The sequence below is a fragment of the Jaculus jaculus genome, chromosome 6 (assembly GCF_020740685.1).
Source record: "Jaculus jaculus isolate mJacJac1 chromosome 6, mJacJac1.mat.Y.cur, whole genome shotgun sequence".
Taxonomy (NCBI): domain Eukaryota; kingdom Metazoa; phylum Chordata; class Mammalia; order Rodentia; family Dipodidae; genus Jaculus; species Jaculus jaculus.
In genome coordinates, this window is record NC_059107.1 from 156,977,037 (window position 1) to 156,997,852 (window position 20,816).

General features: G+C 55.1%; 1 protein-coding gene across 1 annotated transcript in view; it reads left to right on the forward strand.

Moving 5' to 3' along the window:
• The first annotated feature begins 4,571 nt into the window (after positions 1-4,571).
• Positions 4,572-20,816, forward strand: part of Cacna1i (calcium voltage-gated channel subunit alpha1 I) — a 132,641-nt gene continuing 116,396 nt past the window's right edge. The window contains exons 1-2 of the mRNA XM_045152580.1: positions 4,572-4,732; positions 18,260-18,510. Of these exons, the coding sequence (XP_045008515.1) occupies positions 18,281-18,510 (230 nt within the window). The 5' untranslated portion in view covers positions 4,572-4,732; positions 18,260-18,280. The remainder of the gene's footprint in view (positions 4,733-18,259; positions 18,511-20,816) is intronic.

Sequence of the window (20,816 nt, forward strand, 5' to 3'; positions counted from 1 at the left end):
ATGCAGTCTCAGGGTGGCCTCGAACTCATGGTGATCCTCTTACCTCTGCATCCTGAGTGCTGGGATTAAAGGCGGGTGCCACCATGCCCAGCAGAGGGGATTCCTTTCTTGACACCCACACATGACAACCCCCCACTGAAACAGCCCCCTGTCCATTTAGAGGCTCTTCCTAGTGACTTGGTATGGAGAGAGGGACACTAGCTACATAAGTGGTCCCCAGAAGTCATGACTCCTCAGGGTTCTTTCCAAGCACATTTCCCCTTCATGTGATCTCACCTCTCTGTCTTCCAGTTTCTTCTCTTCTCTTCTTTCCCTACACGCTCCCAGCTTCTGCTGGAGCCCTGGAGCCTTTGCAAACCCACCCATATGAGAAGCCCAGTGCCTGCCCACCCCGCCCCCCGCCTTGCTCCAGATCTCCGTTTCCCAGAGTCAGCACTTCCATCAGGCACGTCCTCCACCCTGGCTCAGCCCTGGAACCAGATAGATGCTTTTGGAAGGCTGAAGTTCTGTTTCTTTTCTTTGTTGAAAAAACGATTTTATTTTTATTTATTTATTTGAGAGGGAGAGAGAGGCACAGATAGAGGGAGGGAGAGAGAACGGGCGCGCCCGGGCCTCTAGAACCACTGCGAACGAACTGCAAACGGACTCCAGACTCATGCACCAACCTTGTGTATCTGGCTTACACGGCTTCTGGGGAATAGAACCCGAGGCCTTTGGCTTTGCAGGAAAGCACCTTAACCACTAAGCCATCTCTCCAGCTCTTTTTCTTCCTTCCTTCCTTCCTCTCTTTCTTTCTTTTTGCAAGGAGGTGGGGGGGGGTGCACCAGGGCCTCCAGCCATTGCAAATGAACTCCAGATGTATACATTACTTTGTGCATCTGGCTTTACTTGGGTGTAATAGAACCTGGGTCATTAGGCATTACAGGCAAGCACCTTAACTGTTGTGCTGTCTCTCCAGCCCTGAAGTTCTCTTTCTGTCTGTCCTCCTATCCCTACCTCCTACTGTGGTGGGCTGCTCTCAGGGCCTGGCTAGCTGGGCCTCAGAGCTCTGGTCTGGGCCTGGTTCTTAGGTGTAGGGGCAAGGATGTCTGGGGATGGAGCAGAGCAGGTGGGAGCAGTCCTTTCCTGCCACCAGAGGATTGTGCTTGGACAGGGTGCCAGGCGACCCAAAAGCCTCTCTCCTCTTAGCTTGGAATCCCAGAATTCTTTTTTTTTTTTTTTTCTGAGGTAAGGTCTCACTCTAGCCCAGGCTGACTTGGAATTCACTATGGAGTCTCAGGGTGGCCTTGAACTCATGGCGATCCTCCTACCTCTGCCTCCCGAGTGCTGGGATTAAAGGCGTGCGCCACCACGCCCGGCTGGAATCCCAGAATTCTTGACTCAGAGAGCTTTGGGGTTCTAGAATGCAGAATCCTAGTTCAGAATACAGGCCCTCTGAACTTGAATTTCCCACTCTGTCAGTTATTAGCTCTGCAACCTTGAGCAAGTGACCTAACCTCTCTGTACCAGTGCTCCCGCATCTTTGAAACAGTAGCAAGGATTTTTACAAGGACTAGAGTGTTAGTATTTGCCAAGGGCTTCTACAGACAAATGATCTGTGAGCATTTGCGAGATAAACCAGTGTGGAATCTGAAGAAACTGGAAGATTTGTCTCCATGTCTTTTAGAATCTTTAGGTTCAGAAATTTTTTTTTCCAAGGTAGGGTCTCACTCTAGCTCAGGCTATGCTGGAATTCACTATGTAGTCTCAGGGTGGCCTCGAACTCATGGCGATTCTCCTATCTCTGCCCCTTTAGTGCGGGTATTTTTTTTCTTTTTTCTTTTTTTTTTTGGTTTTTCAAGGTAGGGTCTCACTCTAGCCCAGGCTAACCTGGAATTTACTATGGAGTCTCAGGGTGGCCTTGAACTCACGGCGATCCTCCTATCTCTGCCTCCTGAGCGCTGGGATTAAAGACGTGTGCCACCACACCTGGCTTCTAGTGCTGGTATTAAAAGCATGCACCACCACATCTGGCTAAGATTTTTTAAAAAAATAATCTTCTCCCAGATTCCTCCAGGCCCTGTGACAGATGCCTTCTACATGTTTGGCCACTGCAGTTGTGAGAAAGTGTGTGTGTGTGTGTGTGTGCCTGCTCTGCCCAGTGGTGCTGGAGTACTGAGAAAGCTGAGTCTTGCCCCCGGAAGTGGGCATCTGTGGAAGTGCCGGGGACCCTGGGCCAGCACTCAGGTGGGTGCACTGAGAGTTCTAGAGTGCCGTCCACTTCACCTCCGGGCAGGACCTGGCAGGCTCTGTTCCCAGGGCTCTGCGAAGCCTAATGAGTGTGTGCGGCTGATGCAGCCTTCTGCAAATACCAGCGCAATATAAATAGCAATAATGAATAAATGAACCTCCAGCAGCCAGCAAGGCCTCCTGGAGGGACCGCCCCAGCCTTGCTTCTTGCGAGACAAGAGTCACACTCCCAACCCCCAGCAGGTTGACAGGTCCCCTCTCACGCCCACTCTCTTCCTGGACTTCTTTATCTGCAGCCCCTGTGTGTCCAGGACACACTCACCATCTTGGAGGCTGGGTGGGCTGAGGATCTGAGATGCCCAGAGAACAGAGGAGCTGCCCCAAGAGGAAGTGAGGTGTGCCTCGCCCTGCGTACCAGGCAACCCTTCCAGGAAGCCGCTGAGGGCCCCGACCTCCTAATTCACCCCCAGGTCGCTTCTCAAGATTATGCTGGCCTCTGGAGCGACACAATAGTGTTTCCAGAGGAGAAGAGCCGGGATCTCCTTGCCCCGAAGCCTGGGTTCTTCCCCCCTCCATGCACCTGCCTTTGTCACCAAATGTGTCTTACTGCTTCTTGCCTCGTCACCGCTTCACCCATCTTTCCTCCTGTCTCCATTGTGTTCAGCGGGACGTTCAAGTGTCTTGCGGTTGATGAGCCTTCCTTGAAGCTGTGACCCGACGCCCCCTCCTGGGGCTGCTGTCTGGCCTGCCCTGACCACACTGCAGGACGTCTCCTCGCCTTGGTCCTGAGTAACTCGTTCTCAGATTTTTCATCAGTAAAATGGGGAGCCCCCTTGCTCAGGGTAAAGTTCACGGAATGCTTCCAGAGTGGCAGATGAGCAAACGTTTGGCTGGCCTGTGGAAGGGTCTAAAAGCATTGCATTTTAGTGCGGACGCATGAACCAGTAAGAGGGGACCAGTTCCTCCCAATCTACAGCCCGTGAGAGGAGGGGAGAGACGAAGGGCAAAAAGGTGGGAGGTACTGAAGAAGAAAAGCTGGGGATCCCCAATTCCTGAGGCTGCCCAGGGCATGGCGAGGCGGAGGGACACTTTTGCAGCCAGGGAATGGGGGTGCTGCTCAGAAACCATCCTGGAGGAGGCGGTCTTTCTGTCAAACCTTAAGGGCAGGAGGAAGCAGGGTGGCTGAGGGACCTTTGAAGCAAGGGTCTGGCTGAACCCCACCAGTGAGAGCCGGTTAAGATTTGGATGGCGTCTGGATAGAGGAATAAGAACAACCCCACTGGAATCTCAGTGAGAATCTAGTGTGACCAGACCAACAGGCACCTGGGTTGGTCATTATTAAGGTCTTACTTAAAATTTTTTAAAAATATTTATTTATTTGACAAAGAGAGCGAGAGCGAACGCGAGAGAGAGGGAGAGAGGGAGAAAATGGGAGCTCCAGGGCCTCCAGTCACTGCAAACGAACTCCAGACGTGTGCGCCCCCTTATGCGTCCGGCTAACATGGGTCCTGGGGAATCGAACCTGGGTCCTTTGGCTTTTGCAGGCAAATGCCTTAACAACTAAGCCATCCCTCCAGCCTTAAGGTCTTACTTTTAAATTTCTATTTATTTATTTATTTATTTTTTACGCGTGACGCAGCCGAGTGCTGGAGTGGGGTGGGCTGTGGTGGTCAGGACCCTTCCCAGGATGCGCCCCGCTGAATTTGCAGAAGGTGGTTCTCCAGGGCTGGCCGGGCGGGTAGGGGGTGGGCTCCGTACCCTGTGTCCGCCCGCCGTCACTCGGTGTGTGTCGCCTCCCCCCCCCTCCAGCGGCCCGCGCCTGCAGCTTTCCCCGAAGACATTTGGTGTCAGTATAAGGACGGCTTTTCCTCGCACGCGGCGCGGCGCGGCGCGGCTCGGTCTCGCCGCCGCCACCGCCACCGCCGCCGCACGTCCCCGCACCGCCCGGCGCTCGGGCTCCTCCGCAGCCCCCGCGGCGCGCAGACCCCGGCGCTCGCTTGGAGCCCGGGCCCGGGGCGGGGGGAGGGAGGCACGCGTGGGAGGGACGCGTGGCCTCCACCTCTCTCTCCATCCCTCTCCGCACCCCGCCTCCGGGGCACTTGGCCGCCGCGGGGGACTCCCCCCCACCCCGGCCCCGAGCTCCCGCCCCCGGCCCGGAGCGCCGCGCACCCGCCCGCCCGCCGCGCGCTCCAACTCCGCGCGGTCCTGCTCTCGTCCGCGCCTCCCGCTCCGCCGCCCCGCGCCGCCCCCGCCATGGCCCGCGCCCCCGGGCCCTCCGCCCCTTGCCCGCCGCCCCTCGCTTCCCGGGGGCGCAGCTGATCTCCAGCCAAGGCGGCGTGGGGCCGGCGGCGGGGCGCTCGCTCGCTCTCGCGCGCGTGTGTCTGTGTGTTGCGGGGGGGGGTGTCCCCTTGGATCGGATCGCCGGCTTCGGGGAGGGGACTCTTGTCGCCCTCGCCGTCTCTTACTCCTGACGACCCCGCTGCCCTGCCACGTCCATGCCAAGGTAGGCGAGGCCCGGAGGAGGGCTCAGCACCCCCCCCCCCCTCCGCCGCCCGGGGCCGGCTTCTGGGCGCGTTGGGCTTGCTCTTTATGGACCACGATTTATTTATTAATTTCTGGGGACCTGTCACCCCGCCACCACCACCCCACCCGCGCGTGCCCATCAGGTGGGCACCATATCCCGTGCCTGGGTGTGTGTGTATGTCATGGGGTGGGGGAGCCCTGCCTTGGGAGGAAGGACAGGGAACTTTGACCGGGTCCCTATCCAAGGCCATGAAAGTTCTCTTTGGTGCCAATTCTGAAGCCCAAAGCCGGCTAAGCCAGCGCTGCAGAAATTTATTCAACAAGTCAGGCTGCCGGGGGCCCGGGGCGACGGGGGCCCAGGCTGTTTGTCCGTGTCGCTGTTCCCCTCCGCTGCTGCGGCTCTGTGACCAGCTGGACCAGACCGGGGTGCCAGTGTGTCCAGCAGGGCTGAGCTGGGAGCGTTGGCCAGGGAGGGAGAGCTGCCGCGGGGCTTGAGTGGGGGAAACCCTAAGCACGGTTTAACTTTCCTCCAGGCTGGGTGCTGGAGGGCCCCCCTCCCTGGCCGGTCACCCCGGCGCTGACCTAGGCTGCGCAGCATGGAGCCAGGCCCCGGGTGGGAGCCAGGACTCCAGGGGCCAAGCGGAATCCTCAGCTGCTGGGGAGATGGTTATATAATGAATGTTTGTGATGATTGGGTTTTAATTATCTGTTGGGTGGTGTGTGTGGGGTGGTGAGGGGCCAAGAGGGCTTGGCAGGGGGTGGAAAGACCTCTTTGGGGAGGTCATGATGCTTGGGGGTGGGGTGGGGGGAAAGGGTTCTGGACTTACTCAGCCCAGACGTTCACCAGCCGTGTGCTGTCTTTTCCTGGGCAGGATTCTGGGGGAGGGGGGTGGTCTCCTGGGCTGCGGATTAGATTGAGGTCTAGGAGGGATCCCCGAATTATGTTCTGGCGTTGGGAGTCTGTGTTTCAGGCCAGGTGTGTGTGTGTGTGGGGGGAGGGATCGCGCCTGAGCCCAAGCCTGTGTGTGTCTGTGTGCATCCTATGATAAGGTCTGATTCCCATATGAGCAGCGGTTCTAGGCTGGGAGGACTCAGGCCGGCCAGACCAGGCTGTCCGTGCTTTTGTCTCTCATCACCTACAGACCCTGGCACTCCCTGGGCTCTCAGATGCCACACAGACTGGTGCGAGTCCAGGGGCAATGCTTGGGGGAAAGGGTTTGGTAAGGGAGTTCAGACCTGCCTTCCGTCACCTCAGTCCCTGGACCCTGCCCATGCTCTTGAGTCACTTTTAGGATCAACATCCCCCCTCCCCCACCCCTCTCAGCTCCAAGGACTCAGTCTAGAAACTGTCTCATCTCCACCCTTTGGGATAAACTTTCTGTTTGGGCTCGGGGGTCCCAGGCTGGCCTGGGCAGTGGAAAACGCTCCCCCCTTCTTGCCTGGGGCATCATCCCTTGTGGACCTAGGCAAGGGATGCTGCGGGGTGGGCTGGGGGGTGGGGGAGAGAAGTCAGGGTGACACTGAACAGGAATCCAGCCTAGGGCTGCAGTGTGCAGGTGGATGAGGGGATGGAAGACAATACCAAGCGCCTCTGAGAGCCCGGGCCTCACACTTCCTTCCTCCCGCCCCAGTCTCGGTGTTGAGCTTGCCGGGGGCAGCTCAGGGAAGGGGCTCCCCTTCCCCTCATGGAGGTTCTCTGTCCCCCTTTGCCCCAGTTCCTGTCTATCCTCACTGCTTCCTTCCTCCCTTTCTGTCTCCATTCCAGGAGCTTCTGTGCGCCTGAGTCTCCCCAGGGCATCTCCTCAGCCCGCCAGGGGGCACCAGGCGGCCTTTGTCCCTGTGGATTAACTCCCCTTGACCTTGGGCAGGTGGGTGAGTTTTTTGCAGTGGGAACCTCTTGCTCACCCATCTTCCTCTCCTTGGCCCTACACGGCCTGACCCTCCTCTGCAGCCAGCCTGGGCGCCCTTTCAGCAACCAGCACAGCACAGAGCAGCCTTGTCGTGGACCTAGACCCCCACCTGGAGCACACGGGCTTGCTCCCTTGGACTCTGCCTCCCCAGAACCTCATGGTGCCCTAACCCCATGCCCTCTGCGCCACCTTCACCCCACACTCCAAGTGCCGCCTCCAGGACAGGCTTCCCAGAGCCCTGCCCCAGCATGTTAGAGCACCTTCCCAGGGGATGCCGGCTCTGGTGTGGTTTTCAAATCCGTTCAGTCTCTCACGGCTGCGTGGCTGTTTTCCAAGCCTTACTTTTGGGCTGCTAAGAAAGCCATTCTGGAAGGAGTGCTAAACTGTGGGTGGGTATCCACAGAGGTCCCACTGGCTGCATAGAGAGTGGGGCCCACTTGCCACCCCTGGTTCCGGCTCCTCCCTCCCTTCTCCTTCCCCAATTCCTCCTCGTTTTGCTCTGCTTTCTTTCTCTCCTTTCCACTTTTTTTCCCCCCAGCCCCTTCCCTCAGTCTCCTCCTCCTCTTCTCTTTTTATTGAGGTAGGGTCTCACTCTAGCCCAGGCTGACCTGGAACTCACTTTGTAGTCCTAGGCTGTCTTTGAACTCACAGCGATCCTCCTACCTCTGCCTGCCCAGTGCTGGGATTAAAGGCATGTGCCACCACATCCAGTCCCTTACTTCTTTTTGTAGAAAGTTTTCTTCCCACATGCTCCCATAGTGTGCCATGTTTAATGCCCCCTGTTTACCCTGGTGTTCTCAGGAGTGCTGGGGCTCAGCGGGCCCAGGTCCACATGTACCTGTGGGCACACACGCCTGTTTGCCTGTGGGCTTACCCATCTTGATATCCGGAAGATGTGGGCATCCTAGCTGCCTGCTGAAGAAGGGAAGAAATCAAACCTGAGACCTGAGTTTTAGATCACCTTCTCTCTCTCTCTTTTTAAAAAATTATTTTGTTAATATTTATTTATTTGAGAACAACAGAGAGAGAAAGAGGCAGAGAGAGCGAGGGGGGGGGGAGAGTGAGAGAATGGGCCTCCAGGCACTGCAAACAAACTCCAGACACGTGCGCCCCCTTGTGCATCTGGCTAACATGGGTCCTGGGGAATCGAGCTTCGAACCGGGGTCCTTAGGCTTCACAGGCACGTGCTTAATCGCTAAGCCATCTCTTCAGCCCCCCTTTTTCTTCTTCTTCTGTTTTTTGTTTTTGTTTTTTGAGGTAGGGTCTCATTCTGGCCCAGGCTGACCTGGAATTCCCTATGTAGTCTCAGGGTGGCCCTGAACTCACGGCGATCCTCCTACCTCTGCCTCCCGAGAGCTGGGATTGAAGGTGTTCACCACTGCACCCGGCTGTTTCTTTCTTCTCATCATTAAGCACCTACCTGAGAATGAGGTCTCCCTCAGGTCACTGGGATCCACAGAAGGGAGCAGACTGAAGGGGCCATCTGGGGACTTCCATGCTTGTAGGGCAGGGTCTGCTCTCCTTGCCGAATGCTTCTTTGTGGGCGTGCCTGTGAGTCCTGTTTCCTTTCGTGCTCTGGGACTGAGAAGGGCTGTGGGTGACACATGGGGCTGCTTGCCAAGGAGGGCTGAGCACATATTCGCTGATAATCTCTTCAGTGTCTCTTCAGAGCTGGGTCATGGGAGACCTTCATCTGGGCCCCTGGTAGGGCTAGCTGTCCCTTTCTTTGGGCTTGGGATAATGAGAGGGGACATTGGGCTCTTGCTGTGTGTCCTGCCCTCATGAATGACAAGGACGTAGGGGCCCTTACGCCCCCTCTGGGGCTCCTCCAGCTCTTGTCCTAATTGGGAGAGGGATGAGCAAGTCCGTGATGAAAGGACTGGAGGGGCAGGTCGTGGGCTCAGCTTGTTGTAATTGGGATAATACTTCCACCTTAAAGGATTTTTGCCAGACTCAGAAGTGTCTCTGCAGTGCCTAGCATGGGGCCTTGGAGGTTGAAGCTGTTTTCTTTTCATTAAGGTACTTTTCAAATCTCTTCAGTTTGTTATTTGGTTTGTGTGAGAGAGAAGGCATTGCCCTTAGCAGTTTTTTTTTTTTTCCTTAACTAAAGGACATGCAGAGTGATGTGGGGGAGATCTGGGGCCTGTGTCAGGGTCCTGGGGCTCCTGGTCCAGCACTCACCTTCCTGGGATCCCCCTCTCCCATCAGGGACCGCTTGCACCCTGATTTGTTAAGTGAAGTAAGACCCACAACCCTAATTACTGCAGAGTAAGTAAAACAGGATCGGCAGAGGCGCCTGCTGAGAGATGTTCAAACACACTGATGGAGAGAGTCAGACAGCCTCACTTCCCAGCGCTCAGCTCAAGGCTGAGGACCACGGGAAACAAACCCCAACGGTGCCCGGGGACATGTGGGCAGGGACTCCAGGTGGGCAGAGAGACCCTTAATTGGTGACCCGGAGTCTGAGCTCTCCAAGTTAAATCCCAGTTCTCCCACTAGTGGTGCTGACCTTGGGAGGAAAAGTCCCTTCTCCGTTCTGCCTCAGTTTCCTCCCTGTAGAAAGAGCAAGCATGTTTATGTCTGTTGGCTTGTGCCCAGGTACCTGGCATACTGTAAGTGCTCACAAAAACGTGTTGGCTGTGATTCTTGTTAGCTGTCCCAGGAAAGGGCTGCGGATCCAGTTTCCTGAATGCACTGCAAACTGGGAGGGCCAGCTGTCGACTTTGGAGACAGGACCGAGTTGCGTTTATTATGTCACGGGCTTACTCAGCTGGGCCAGCCCAGAGCAAACATGGTGTCAGGTCATAAACTTGGGGCCCAAACACCAGCTGTTCCCCCGTTTCGCCACGTCGCATTTCCTCAGAAGGAGATACCAGGGGGTTGGTGGACCACTGGTTGTCGTTGGCCTCTGGGACTCCAGGATGCCCTGGGGAGGCCCAGCTTGCAGCGGCCGGTGACCCGGTGCCTTGGTGCAAATATGGCTGTGACCCTGCAGAGGGAAGTGGGCTCAGGCAGGATTGCAGAGGGGTTCTAGGGTGGCAGGCAACCTGCAGACTGTCATCGCAGGAATGGTTGGGGGAGCTGGTGACAAGTGGCGGGGGGCAGATGAGGCTCGGGGGTGGGCGGGCTGTCGTCATGCGTCTGCAGGGCTGTCATGCGGAAGACGGAGCAGACAGAGGGTTCCAGGGCCGCTGGGATGCTGGCTGGAAGATTCGTGCAGGCGGCCTTCCTGCAGCCCCGCGGGACTCTGCTTCAGCCCCCACATACAGGCCTTGCCCTGGATCATGTGTGTGAGAAGTGTGTCCCAGTGTGGGACACGGTGTGTATGTGTGTGCCTGCACTGTTCATGTATGTGAGCATGTGTCTGTGAGTGCAAGGTGTGTGTGTGTGTGAGGCATGTGTTTCTGTGTGATTGTGAATGTTATGGTATGTTTGTGACTGTGTGGTGCATGTGTAGGAATTATGGTGTGAATATACTATGTGTGTGCTGGGTGTCTGTGGGAAATCATGTATGAGTGTAGATGTATATACATGTGATTGTGTGTGGAGTGGCTCTCTGTGTATGTGAATGTTCCATGTTGTCTGTGCGGTGTGTGTGAAGATATGTTTGTGGGACTGTATGCTGGGTGTGCGTCTGACTGTGTGTTGTGTCTGCATGAGTGGGTATTGTGTGTCCACATGGGAGTGGGAATGTGCCAGCATGTGACAGTTAGCAGGATTGCGGACATGAGACCATGTGTGTGTGACTGCGAGTGTGCGTGGCAAGGGATTCTGTTTATTTCCGGAAAACCCTTCCGTGAAGATGTGGAGACCATGAGCATCCGCAGCCAGGCCCTGTTCCCGGGCCCTCCGGCTCCCAGGACTGCACAATTCTGTGGCTGACGCTGTGGAGAATGGGGGCGCAGCCCGGGGTCTCCCTGTGCACGCGCCCTGTGCCTGCTGGGCTGAGCTCCGCTCACCCTCGAGGCAGACCCGCCTCGCAGCAGCCCTCAGCTCATCTTCTAGGCAGGTGGCACTTCCAGGTTGTCACCTGCCAAGTTGGTTTGGTGTCAGAGCTGGGATTTGAACATAGGGTGCAACTTGTGGTGCCTGTCCTCAGGAATGCCACACCGGAGATTCTCAGGCGATCACGGCTCATGCCTTGGGCGTCTGTGGTTCTGAGCGAGGCTACATCTTCTGCTGCTGTGGTTCCTGGACTCCCGCAGTCCTGAACGAATCTATAGCCCGTGCTTTTAGCAGTGACATTGGCATTATCTGCTATGTGGTTGTTGACAACGGAACAAAAACCCTTGCCTCCCCGTGTGAACACATGTATGTGCACACCCACCCACAGGCTCTGGGTGGTCAGGCCGGGCCTCAGGGTGCCATCGGGGCACTGAGCTTGGAGGCACAAGGCCTCTAAGAACTCTCGAGTGCTGCATGGGAAGATTCTGGAAGGCAGCTTTTCCCAGTATCTTGGGAAGACTTGGTGGTCTTGTCAGGACTAGCAGTTGATGACTCAGCCGGAAGGAGAGAGCTGTTTCTAGAGCACCTGGCTCCTGAATACTCACTCGGGCTGGCACTGTAACGGATCAGTGCTTGGGCTTGGGAATGGGCAGACCTGAGCTAGTACTCACCTCTGCCTCATGCCAGTTGGTTGGCACCGGGCACTGCTGGGCTCCCCTGGGTCCCGGTACCATGGGATTGTGGTGGGAATTAACACAGACGGTTCAGGTAGACTTTGATCGTTGCCTGGTGATGGCGGCAGTGGTGGTGGTGGTGACGATGATGATGGTGTCAGTGACAGCGATGGTGGTGATAATGGTAGTGACAGAGGGAGAGCTGGGGCAAGAACCTCTGAGGATGGCACTGCTAGTACCATGCATGTGCGGGCACCTGTCTTCATGGGTCCCGGTGTGCCTGCCATCCACAGCACAGCACCTCCTCACAGGGCTTGCTAACGCAGGCAGGGGCAGGGCTAAACTTCGCAGAGAGAATCAAGGCTCCAAGAGCTTGGTAGAGTCTGGACTGGGTAATGTGTGCTCCAGACACAGCGGGCCTCTCTTTCTGCCTCTGCTCATTGAGGCCCAGATGCCCTTGCCGCGCCGCTGCCTGGCAGGCACACAGGGGCAGGAGCGTCGGTGTCGGGCCCAGGGAACAGCGAGAGGGAGGAGCCTTGGAGACGGCTCAGACTCTGGGGTCTGATGTTCAAATCTACTGGCGTCACCTCGGCGTGCCCTTTGGTTGGTGAGGCTCTCTCTGTAGTTTGGGTGGGAGCCTGGGATCCCGGTTGCCAGTCTCTCAAGGGCTTCCAGATATGGCACTGATGGTCAGGGACAGACAGAAGCGGGGCTACAAACAGGAAGGAGAGGATTTTGAGCTGGGCATGGGAGCTTTGGGAGTGAGAGTGGATTAAAAGATGGAGGCTAGGGGCTGGAGAGATGATGGCTTAGCGGATGAGGCATTTGCTTGCAAAGTCAAAGGATCCTGGTTCGGTTCCTGGAGAATCGAACCTGGGTCCTTTGGTTTTGCAGCCCAGTAGATATATTAAAAAAAAAAAGATATATTAAAAAAAAATATGGAGGCTAGAGAGGTGCTGGGGAGTAGGTCAGGGTGGGGAGGCTTGTCTGCCACTGGGGAGTGGGCTGGGGAGTTGGGCCTTGGCAGCGGTGGTCTCTAGGAGAGCTATGAGGACGGAGCTATTACACAGTGACCCAGAGTGACAGGCACCAGCAGGTGGAGGAGCAGGAGGAAGGTAGCTGTGTGTGGTCGTCATGGCTGGCAGCTCTTCCCTCCTGTATGGCCACAGATGGATGTTACAGTGCTGGGCCGGGGGGGTGGGCTGGGGAAGGGTTGGCGAAGGCTGCCGTAGGGACAGCAGGACAGGAGCCTCCACCTCACCGATGGAGCCCACCCACTCACGCCCGGCCCCCTTGGTCCTCCTCGCCTTCTCTCTGCACCTCTGTTTCTCCCTGGAGGATTAGAAACAGCCCGGGACACACCAGTCCCCCGCTTAAAATCCTCCAGTGGCTTCTGTTGCACTTGGGGTCCTCCTGCAGGGGCTCCTCACATGGGGCTCTGCCCAGATCCCCAATGTCACTCCCTCCCCTGCTGCAGACTCAGCTGCGCTGGCCTCATTTCTGTTCCTTCAATGCGCCGAGCCGATTCCAGCTTCCCGGCCTTTGCACGTGCCGTTCCTCCTGTCTGGAGCCCTTTCGGCAGATCACCGTGGCGGAGCCTCCCGATGCCTGTTGATTTTCCATTGCAGGTCTCTTCTTCAAAGAGGAGGAGGTGGTTTTTCTGCACTCTCACCTTCTCCCTTATTTACTTCCCAGAACTGTGTGCGTGCGTGCGTGCGTGCGTATTCGTGTTTGTGTGTGAAGGCTTAGGACAACGTTGGATGTTTCATAGGTGTCGTCCACCTTTTATTTTACTTTTTGTTTTGGTTATGAGAGAGTGAGAGAGAGTGCAAGAGAGAGAGAGAGAGAAGAGAAAGAATTGGTGTGCTAGGGCCTCCAGCCGAATGTGTGTGCCACATGGTGTGCATGTGTGACCTTATACTTGTGTTGCCTCGTGCGTCTGGCTTATGTGAGATGTGGAGAGTTGAACACGGGTCCTTTGGCTTTGCAGGCAAGCACCTTAACCCCTAAGCCATCTCTCCAGCCCTACCTTTTTAATTTAAATTTTTTTTTATTAGCATTTTCCATGATTATAAAAAAAAATCCCATGGAAATTCCCTCCCCCCCTCAGTGCCCTTTGAAATTCCATTCTCCATCATATTACCTCCCCATAATTTTAATTTTTAATAATATTTTTGTTTAGTTATTTATTTGACAGAAAAAGAGGGACACAGAGAGAGAGAGAATGGGTGTGCCCAGGCCTCCAGCCACTGCAAACAACCTCCAGACGTGTGTGCCCCCTTGTGCATCTGGCTAACATGGGTCCTAGGGAATCAAACCAGGATCCTTTGGCTTTATAGGCAAATGCCTTAACTGCTAAACCATCCCTCCAGCCCCTGATTTTAATTTTTATTTATTTGAGAGAGAGAAAGAGGGAGGAGGAGAAAGAGAGAGAATAGGTGCGCCAGGGCTTCCAGCCACGGCAAACGAACTTCAGATGCATGTGCCACCTTGTGCATTTGGCTTACATGGGTCCTGGGGAATTGAATCTGAGTCCTTTGGCTTTGCAGGCAAATGCCTTTAACTGCTAAGCCATCTCTCCAGCCCTCTGGCTCTACTTTAAAAAATTTGTTACTATTTTTGGTTTTTCGAGGTAAGGTCTCACTCTAGTCCAGGCTGGCCTGAAATTCTCCATGTAGTCTTAGGCTGACCTTGAACTCCTGGTGATCCTCTTACCTCTGCTTCCCAAGTGTTGGGATTAAAGACATGCACCACCATACCTGGCTATTATGTATTTGTTTGAGAAAGAGGCAGACAGAGAGAATGGGTGTGCCAGGGCCTCTAGCCACTGCAGTTGAACTCCAGACACATTCGCCACCTTGAGCATCTGGCTTATGTGGCTAGTGGGGAATCAGACCTGCATCCTTTGGCTTTGCAGGCAAGTATCTTAACTGCTAAGCCATTTCTACAGCCCACTTTTACTTGTTTTTTATTTATTTTTGTTGCATGTGTATGTTTGTTGTGCGTGTGTGTGCGTGCGCATACACACGTGTGCATGTGAAAGGAGGTGGGATGATGTCTTCCCAGGCACTTTCCACCTTACTGAGGCCATATTTCTCACTTGAACCTAACACTCACAGATGCAGTTAGTTTAGCCAGCCAGCTTGCTCCAGAGATCTGCTGACCACTGGAATTTTGTTTATTTTTTATTTGAGAGAGAGAGAGAGAGGGAGAGGGACAGGGAGAGGGGAGAGAGAGAGAGAGAGAGAGAGAGAGAGAGAGAGAGAGAGAGAGAGAGGGAGAGAGAGAGGGAGAATGAGAATATTGGTGTGTCAGGGCCTCAGCCACTGAAATCAAACTCCAGATGCTTGTGTCACCTAGTGGGCATGTGCGACCTTGAGCTGGCCTCACCTTTGCGTTTGGCTAAGGTGGGATCTGGAGAGTTGAACATGGCTCCTTAGGCTTTTCAGGCAAGCGCCTTAACTGCTAAGCCATCTCTCCAGCCCACCACTGGGATTTTAGGCTGGCTACACGTGAGCCCAGCATATACAGGAGCTGGGAATCTTAGCTCAGATACTCAAACTTGGGTGGTAAACACTTTACTGACTGAGCCATCTCTAGTCTCTTTAATTAAAAAAAAAAGTTTATTTTTAAGTGTGTATGTGTGCATGTGCACATATTGGTGGTATGCGTGTGGATGCACATGTGTGTGGGAGTGTGTCAATATTAGATGTCTTCCTCTATTGCTCTCCAGTTTATTTTGAGACAGGATCTCTCACTGAACCCAGAGCTCGCTGATTTGGCTAGACAAGCTAGCTAGCAAGCCCCAGGGCTCCTCCTGTCTCGACTCTACCTCCCCAGCATCGGCAGGGGCTCAAGCGCATGTTGCTGCCACTCCCGACATTTTCCATGAGTGCTGGGGACCCCAATGCGAGTCTTCCTACTCCTGCTGTAAGCACTTTAGCCACTGAGCCATCTCCCCAGCTCCGCTTTCTAAACATTTTTACTTATTTATTTGAGAGAGCGAGAAAGAGAGAGGGATGGGAAAAGAGAGAGAGAGAGAGGGAGGGAGAGGGAGAGGGAGAGAGAAGGACAGAGGGAGAGAAAGAGAGGGAGGGAATGGGCGTGCCAGAGAGTATATGGCCAGCCACAGCAAATGAATTCCAGATGCGTGCGCCTCCTTGTGCATTTGGCTTACATGGGTCCTGGAAGTTGAACTTAGGTCCTTTGGCTTTGCAAGCGCCTTACCCACCAAGACCTCCCTCCAGCCCACCTTTTTCAAGGTAGGGTTTCACTCTAGCCCAGGCTGACCTGGAATTCACTAAGGAGTCTCAGGGTGGCCTCGAACTCACGGCGATCCTCCTACCTCTGCCTCCCGAGTGCTGGGATTAGAGGCATGTGCCACCATGCCTTATTTTTGAGAGAGGCTTGGAACTCACCCACAACCTCTTCTGTCTGTGTTTTCTCAGCTGTGCATGATGTAAGCTCATGGTATCATGCTTGGCTTCTTTCATTTTTCTTTTCTTTTTTTGGTTTTTCGAAGTAGGGTCTCACTCTAGCCCAGGCTGACCTGGAATTCACTATGTAGTCTCAGGGTGGCCTTGAACTCATGGTGATCCTCCTACCTCTGCCCCCTGAGTGCTGGGACTAAAGGCGTGCACCACCTTGCCTGGGCTATGCTTGGCATTTAAAAAAAATTATTTATTTGCAAGGAGAGAGAGAGAGAGAGAGAGAGAGAGAGAGAGAGAGAGAGAGATTGAGAGGGAGAGAGAGAATGCGAATGGGTGTGCCAGGACATCTAGCTGCTGCAAACGAACTCCAGATGCATGTTCCATCTTGTGTATCCAGCTTTACATGGGTACTTTATATGGGGAATCGAACCTGGGCCATCAGGCTTGACTTGCAAACGCCTTTAACCACTGAGCCATCTCTCCAGACCTCCCCCATGCTTGGCTTTTTAAAATATTGGTGTTGGGGACTGAGTTCAGGTTCTTATGCTCTGCAAGCACCTTACAGACTGAGCTGTCTCCCCAGTGCGCGGCCCTGCCCTCAGCCCTTTTTATTTATTGAGAATCTAGTATGTTCCAAGCACTGTTCCAGGTGCTGGGGATTTGTCAGTGAATGCAACAGGCTGCTGGCTTACAGTTGTCTTTCAGGCTGAAGAGACAGGCTTCAAATCATACAGACATAAAAACAATAACTCAATAATTGCATGCTACATTTGAGTGAACGGGGCGGTGGAAAGCCAGAAGTGCGCTGATTGGCACATCGTGCTTCTTGCGTGGAATGTGAGGGCTGGTACCAGGTTCACCAGCATACCTGTGGAACCCGTACGTACTAAGTGCTCAGGAAATAGTGCTGGGGTGGATGAAGGAACCAGCAGGGCCTTGGAAGAGCAGCGATGGGAGGCAGAGGGAGCATGCATTCTCAAGGGGGAGTAGCATGAGTGAAGGCCTGGAGGAAGCAGTCAGCTGCACTAGGGACCTGGAAGGTTCCACTTGGCTAGGGAAAGTGGCCAGCGGAGGGGGTGGTGGGCTCCAACCTCCAAAAGGTCACTGTTCTACCTGGGTGCTTGACACGTGGCCGACCAAGGTGCCTAGACCTTATGTAAGGCTCTTGGCTGTTTTTCTGGAAACCGGAGCAAAACTCCAAGCTCAGGAGAAAGCGATGCTGTGCTGACCAGCCAGGCGAAGTGGCAGGAAGCGTCAGCTTCCGCCGTGTGCCCCTGGGAACAAGGGGCTGTCCAGATGCATCAGCTCAGGGTGGCTCCGTTAACTGCTCTGTCGCTGCCAGCAACAGCTGAGTAGGGGCCAGGCACACCGTCTCCCTGCCCTCTCCCACTGCCCAGCCTGGTGCCACTAGTGCCTGGGGACTTCAGAGACAAGCAGCCCCCCTAGGGTAAGGTGTTACGGGGCCAGGCACTGGGGGTGGCTATTTTTTCTAGCCTCGTGGGGGTGGGTGGACTAAACCAGGGCTATTTGCCACTTGTCTCATGTGGAAGTGGGATTCTGGCTTCCCATCTCCTCCTGGTTCTACACTTGGCTTGGCATGTGGCCTTGGTAAACTGCTTCCCACCATGGGCCTCGGTTTCCTTGTTGGCCAAGTGGGCATAATAGGCATGGGAGGTGGTTGAGAGCAGCTGAGGGGACCAGGGTGTGGAACAATCCCTGAGCCACAATCAAGGGCTGGCAGTGTGATTGACAGGCCCAAGACAAGAGGAAGCAAGGTTCTTGGTAGAGCGCTAAGGATTTCAGAGCAGCGAAGCAGCCGGGTAAGCCACCTGATTGAAGCCAGCTCTCTTTTTACGGGCTGTGTGTCTGTCCGAGGCCTCAGTTTCTACACCTGGAAAGGAGAGAGTTTAGTCTTGAAGACTCCTGGGATCATCTTGGTGGTGGTGGTGTGTGTGTTTATGTGAGATTCCTGGCCCAGTAGCTCCCTGGAAGTCTCAATGTCACTTTCTCCAGGAAGTCTCCCGTGCTTCCCTCCTGTCTCACTGGAGTCCCCCAGTGTCTGATTCCACCATATTCAACCTCTCTGTAGCACACATTCTCCGTGAAGCCAAGCTTGTGTTTACAGGAATGACCTCTGATTTCTTGAAAGTTTGATTCACTTTAAATAATTCAACAGATACACTGTGGCTCTAGTCTCTCTTTCTCTCTCTCTCTCTTTGTTCAGCACTGGAAATAGCATTCAGGGTCTCACACATACTTAAATAGACCCTCTATCCCTAGCCACAGCTCTGGACTGGTAGGAAAAAAAAAAATGTGAGGCTGTTGGTTCCATCCGCAGTAATGAGTTTAAAAACAAAAAAAATGACATCACCTGTATTTGGTGGCCTCTGAGGTCTGCAGCTGGGCTGCCTGAACCAGCGGTGTCCTCTAGCATAGAGGGGCAGGTTGGGGAGTGGGTGCCAGGCCTGTGCCTTATACGCGTGTTCCTCAGGTTGGGGCGTGGGTGCCAGGCTCGCTCCTTACGCTCACGTCTCTCTCTACTCCCCAGGGCTCCCTGTCCCATGCTGCCATGGCTGACAGAACCTCGCCGCCCTTGTCTGCAGCAGCGGCGGCACAGGAACCAGGAATCACTGAGCAGCCGGGGGCCCGGAGTCCACCTCCGTCCCCTCCGGGCCTGGAACAGCCCCTGGATGGAGCTGATCCTGACGTCCCCCACCCGGACCTGGCACCCGTTGCCTTCTTCTGCCTGCGCCAGACCACCAGCCCCCGGAATTGGTGCATCAAGATGGTGTGTAACCCATATCCTTTGGGGGCCTGCTGTGTCCACACCCTGCTCAGAGGCCAAGCTGAGGGAGGCCGGGTGCGGCTGCTCTCCGATGGCCTGTCTGCCCAACTGTCCTCTGACCAGAAGACCTTGGGTCTGTGAAGAGACTGTTGGGCCCTGGTAGGGGTGAGTAGGGTAGGTGAAAGTCTGGGGGGACATCAGAGAGCAGAAGTTGGACCTGGGGTGCTGCTGAAGCGAAGGTGCTGATGGTTGTGGGGGGTCAGTCCAGTGGCCGTGTGGCTGAGAATATCTTTGGTGTGTCCCTAGCCTTGTGCTGGGTTGGGACCCTGGAGACTGAGTTGTTAGTGGCCGGGGACTATGATGATGGAGAGAGCTGTGGGACCCGCTCCGCCTCGTGTCCCTGTGTCCCTCTATCTAGGCTAAGGAGGCAGCGGCAAGACGCCTCCTCCAGTGTCTTCAAGTGCTGACTCTGGCAACGCCCTTGTCACCTGTGCTTGAGACCTGTCCTTGTCAGCATTGTAGTGGTCAATTGGTCAAGAAGAGAGATTTATTTCTCAGGAATCTGGAGGCTGGCAAGTTCAAGTTTGAAGGGTGGGCATCCTGCAGTTACTGCGGGCCTTCTTGCTGTACCATGCAGTGGGGAGGCTACGGAGAGAGAGAGCTCGGGAGGACTGAGTTCGCTGCCAGGACAGCTCTCTCACTGGCTAAGGAACCGACTCCCTCCATGATGGCTGGTGACATTGATCCGCTTGGGGGTGGAGCCTCGTGCCCTGATCCCCTCGTGAAGGTCCCGCCTCTTAACACCGTTGCATTGGGGATGACGTTAGCAAGTCATGAACTTTGTGGGACACATTCAAAATCCTTCATGGTTTCCCGCGGACCCTGAGGGTTCCGAGCAGCGTCCTAACCCAGCTCACCAGGTCCTCTGTGCCCTGACCGGCCTCCCTCTCCAGGCTGTGTTTCCCCTGGGCACTTCCGGACCCCTGGGCTTCCCACATGTTTTCCCCTTCCCTCCTGACCTGGCCTTTGACTGCTTCAAAGTCACCTCCTCAGGGAGGCCCTTGGCTGTGACTGGTGCTCATTGTGTGATGTCACATCTAGCTGTAGATTTTTTTGTTTGTTTGTTGTTTTTTCAAGGTAGGGTCTTGCTGTAGCTCAGGCTGACCTGGAACTCACTATGTAGTCTCAGGGTGGCCTCGAACTCACGGCAATCCTACCTCTGCCTCCCGAGTGCTGGGATTAAAGGCGTGTGCTACCACACTCATCTTGACTTTTTTCCTCTTTCCTTCTTTTCTTTTTTGACAGTGTCTCATGTAGCCCAGATGGGCTTTGAATTCACTGCATAGCTGAGGATGACCTTGAACTCCTGGTCCTCCTGCTTTTATTGCCCAATTACAGGCATGCACCACCACGCCCAGTTTTTTGCAGTGCTGGGGGTAGAGCCCAGGGCGTCCTGCATGCTAGGCAAGCAGCTTACCTACTGAACTGCGTCTCCAGCCCATTGGTTTCGTTCTTTGGTACTGCCAGATAACCAGGACGACGGGGATGGGGTCCTGTGGGTAGCTGGCCCCCTGTGGGGGTCCGACGGTGGGTTGCTGGGTGTGATGGACGACATCTTGCTGAGCCTCACTAAGGAATAGGTAGGGAGGAGGGGCTGCCCCCCCTCCCACAACCCAGTACAGTGGTAGCTGGACTTAAGAAGGGAGGAGCTTGGGGGCCTGGCTAGGGGGCCCAGGGAGACCTGGCTGGGCCCTGTAGGTCCCATGAAGAGTCAGCTTGTGTTTTGGGAGCTGCAGATTCAAGCATAGGCTGCAGGGACCTGAGCTGTGGCACGGAGCTGCGTGACAGGAGACTCTGGACCAGGAGCAGGAGATGTTAGGGGCTGCATCATATGGCTTTGAGACCTCCGAACAAAACCCACCCAGAGTAAGCCAGGGCAAGGGTGTACTGGTGAGTCAACTGCAGGGCTGAGCTCCACGCTGGGCGATGGAGGAGGCCCTTGCTGAGGGGCTGGGGTGATGGCCCTGGACACCTTAAAGAAAGTAGCAGGCAGTCCACTGCACTGGGCAGGGCCAGAGCCAGGTGCCCTTGGCTGAGATCTGAGTTTTCACCTGGAGGACTGATGTCTCCGAGGTCTCAGATATGGGGACAGGGTCTGCTCGGTAATTTTTTTTTTTTTTTTCCAAGGCAGGGCCTTGCTCTAGCCCAGGCTGACCTGGAATTCACTCTGTAGTCTCAGGGTGTCCTTGAACTCATGGCGATCCTACCTCTGCCGCCTGACTGCTGGAATTAAAGGCGTGCGCCGCCACGCCCAGCTTTT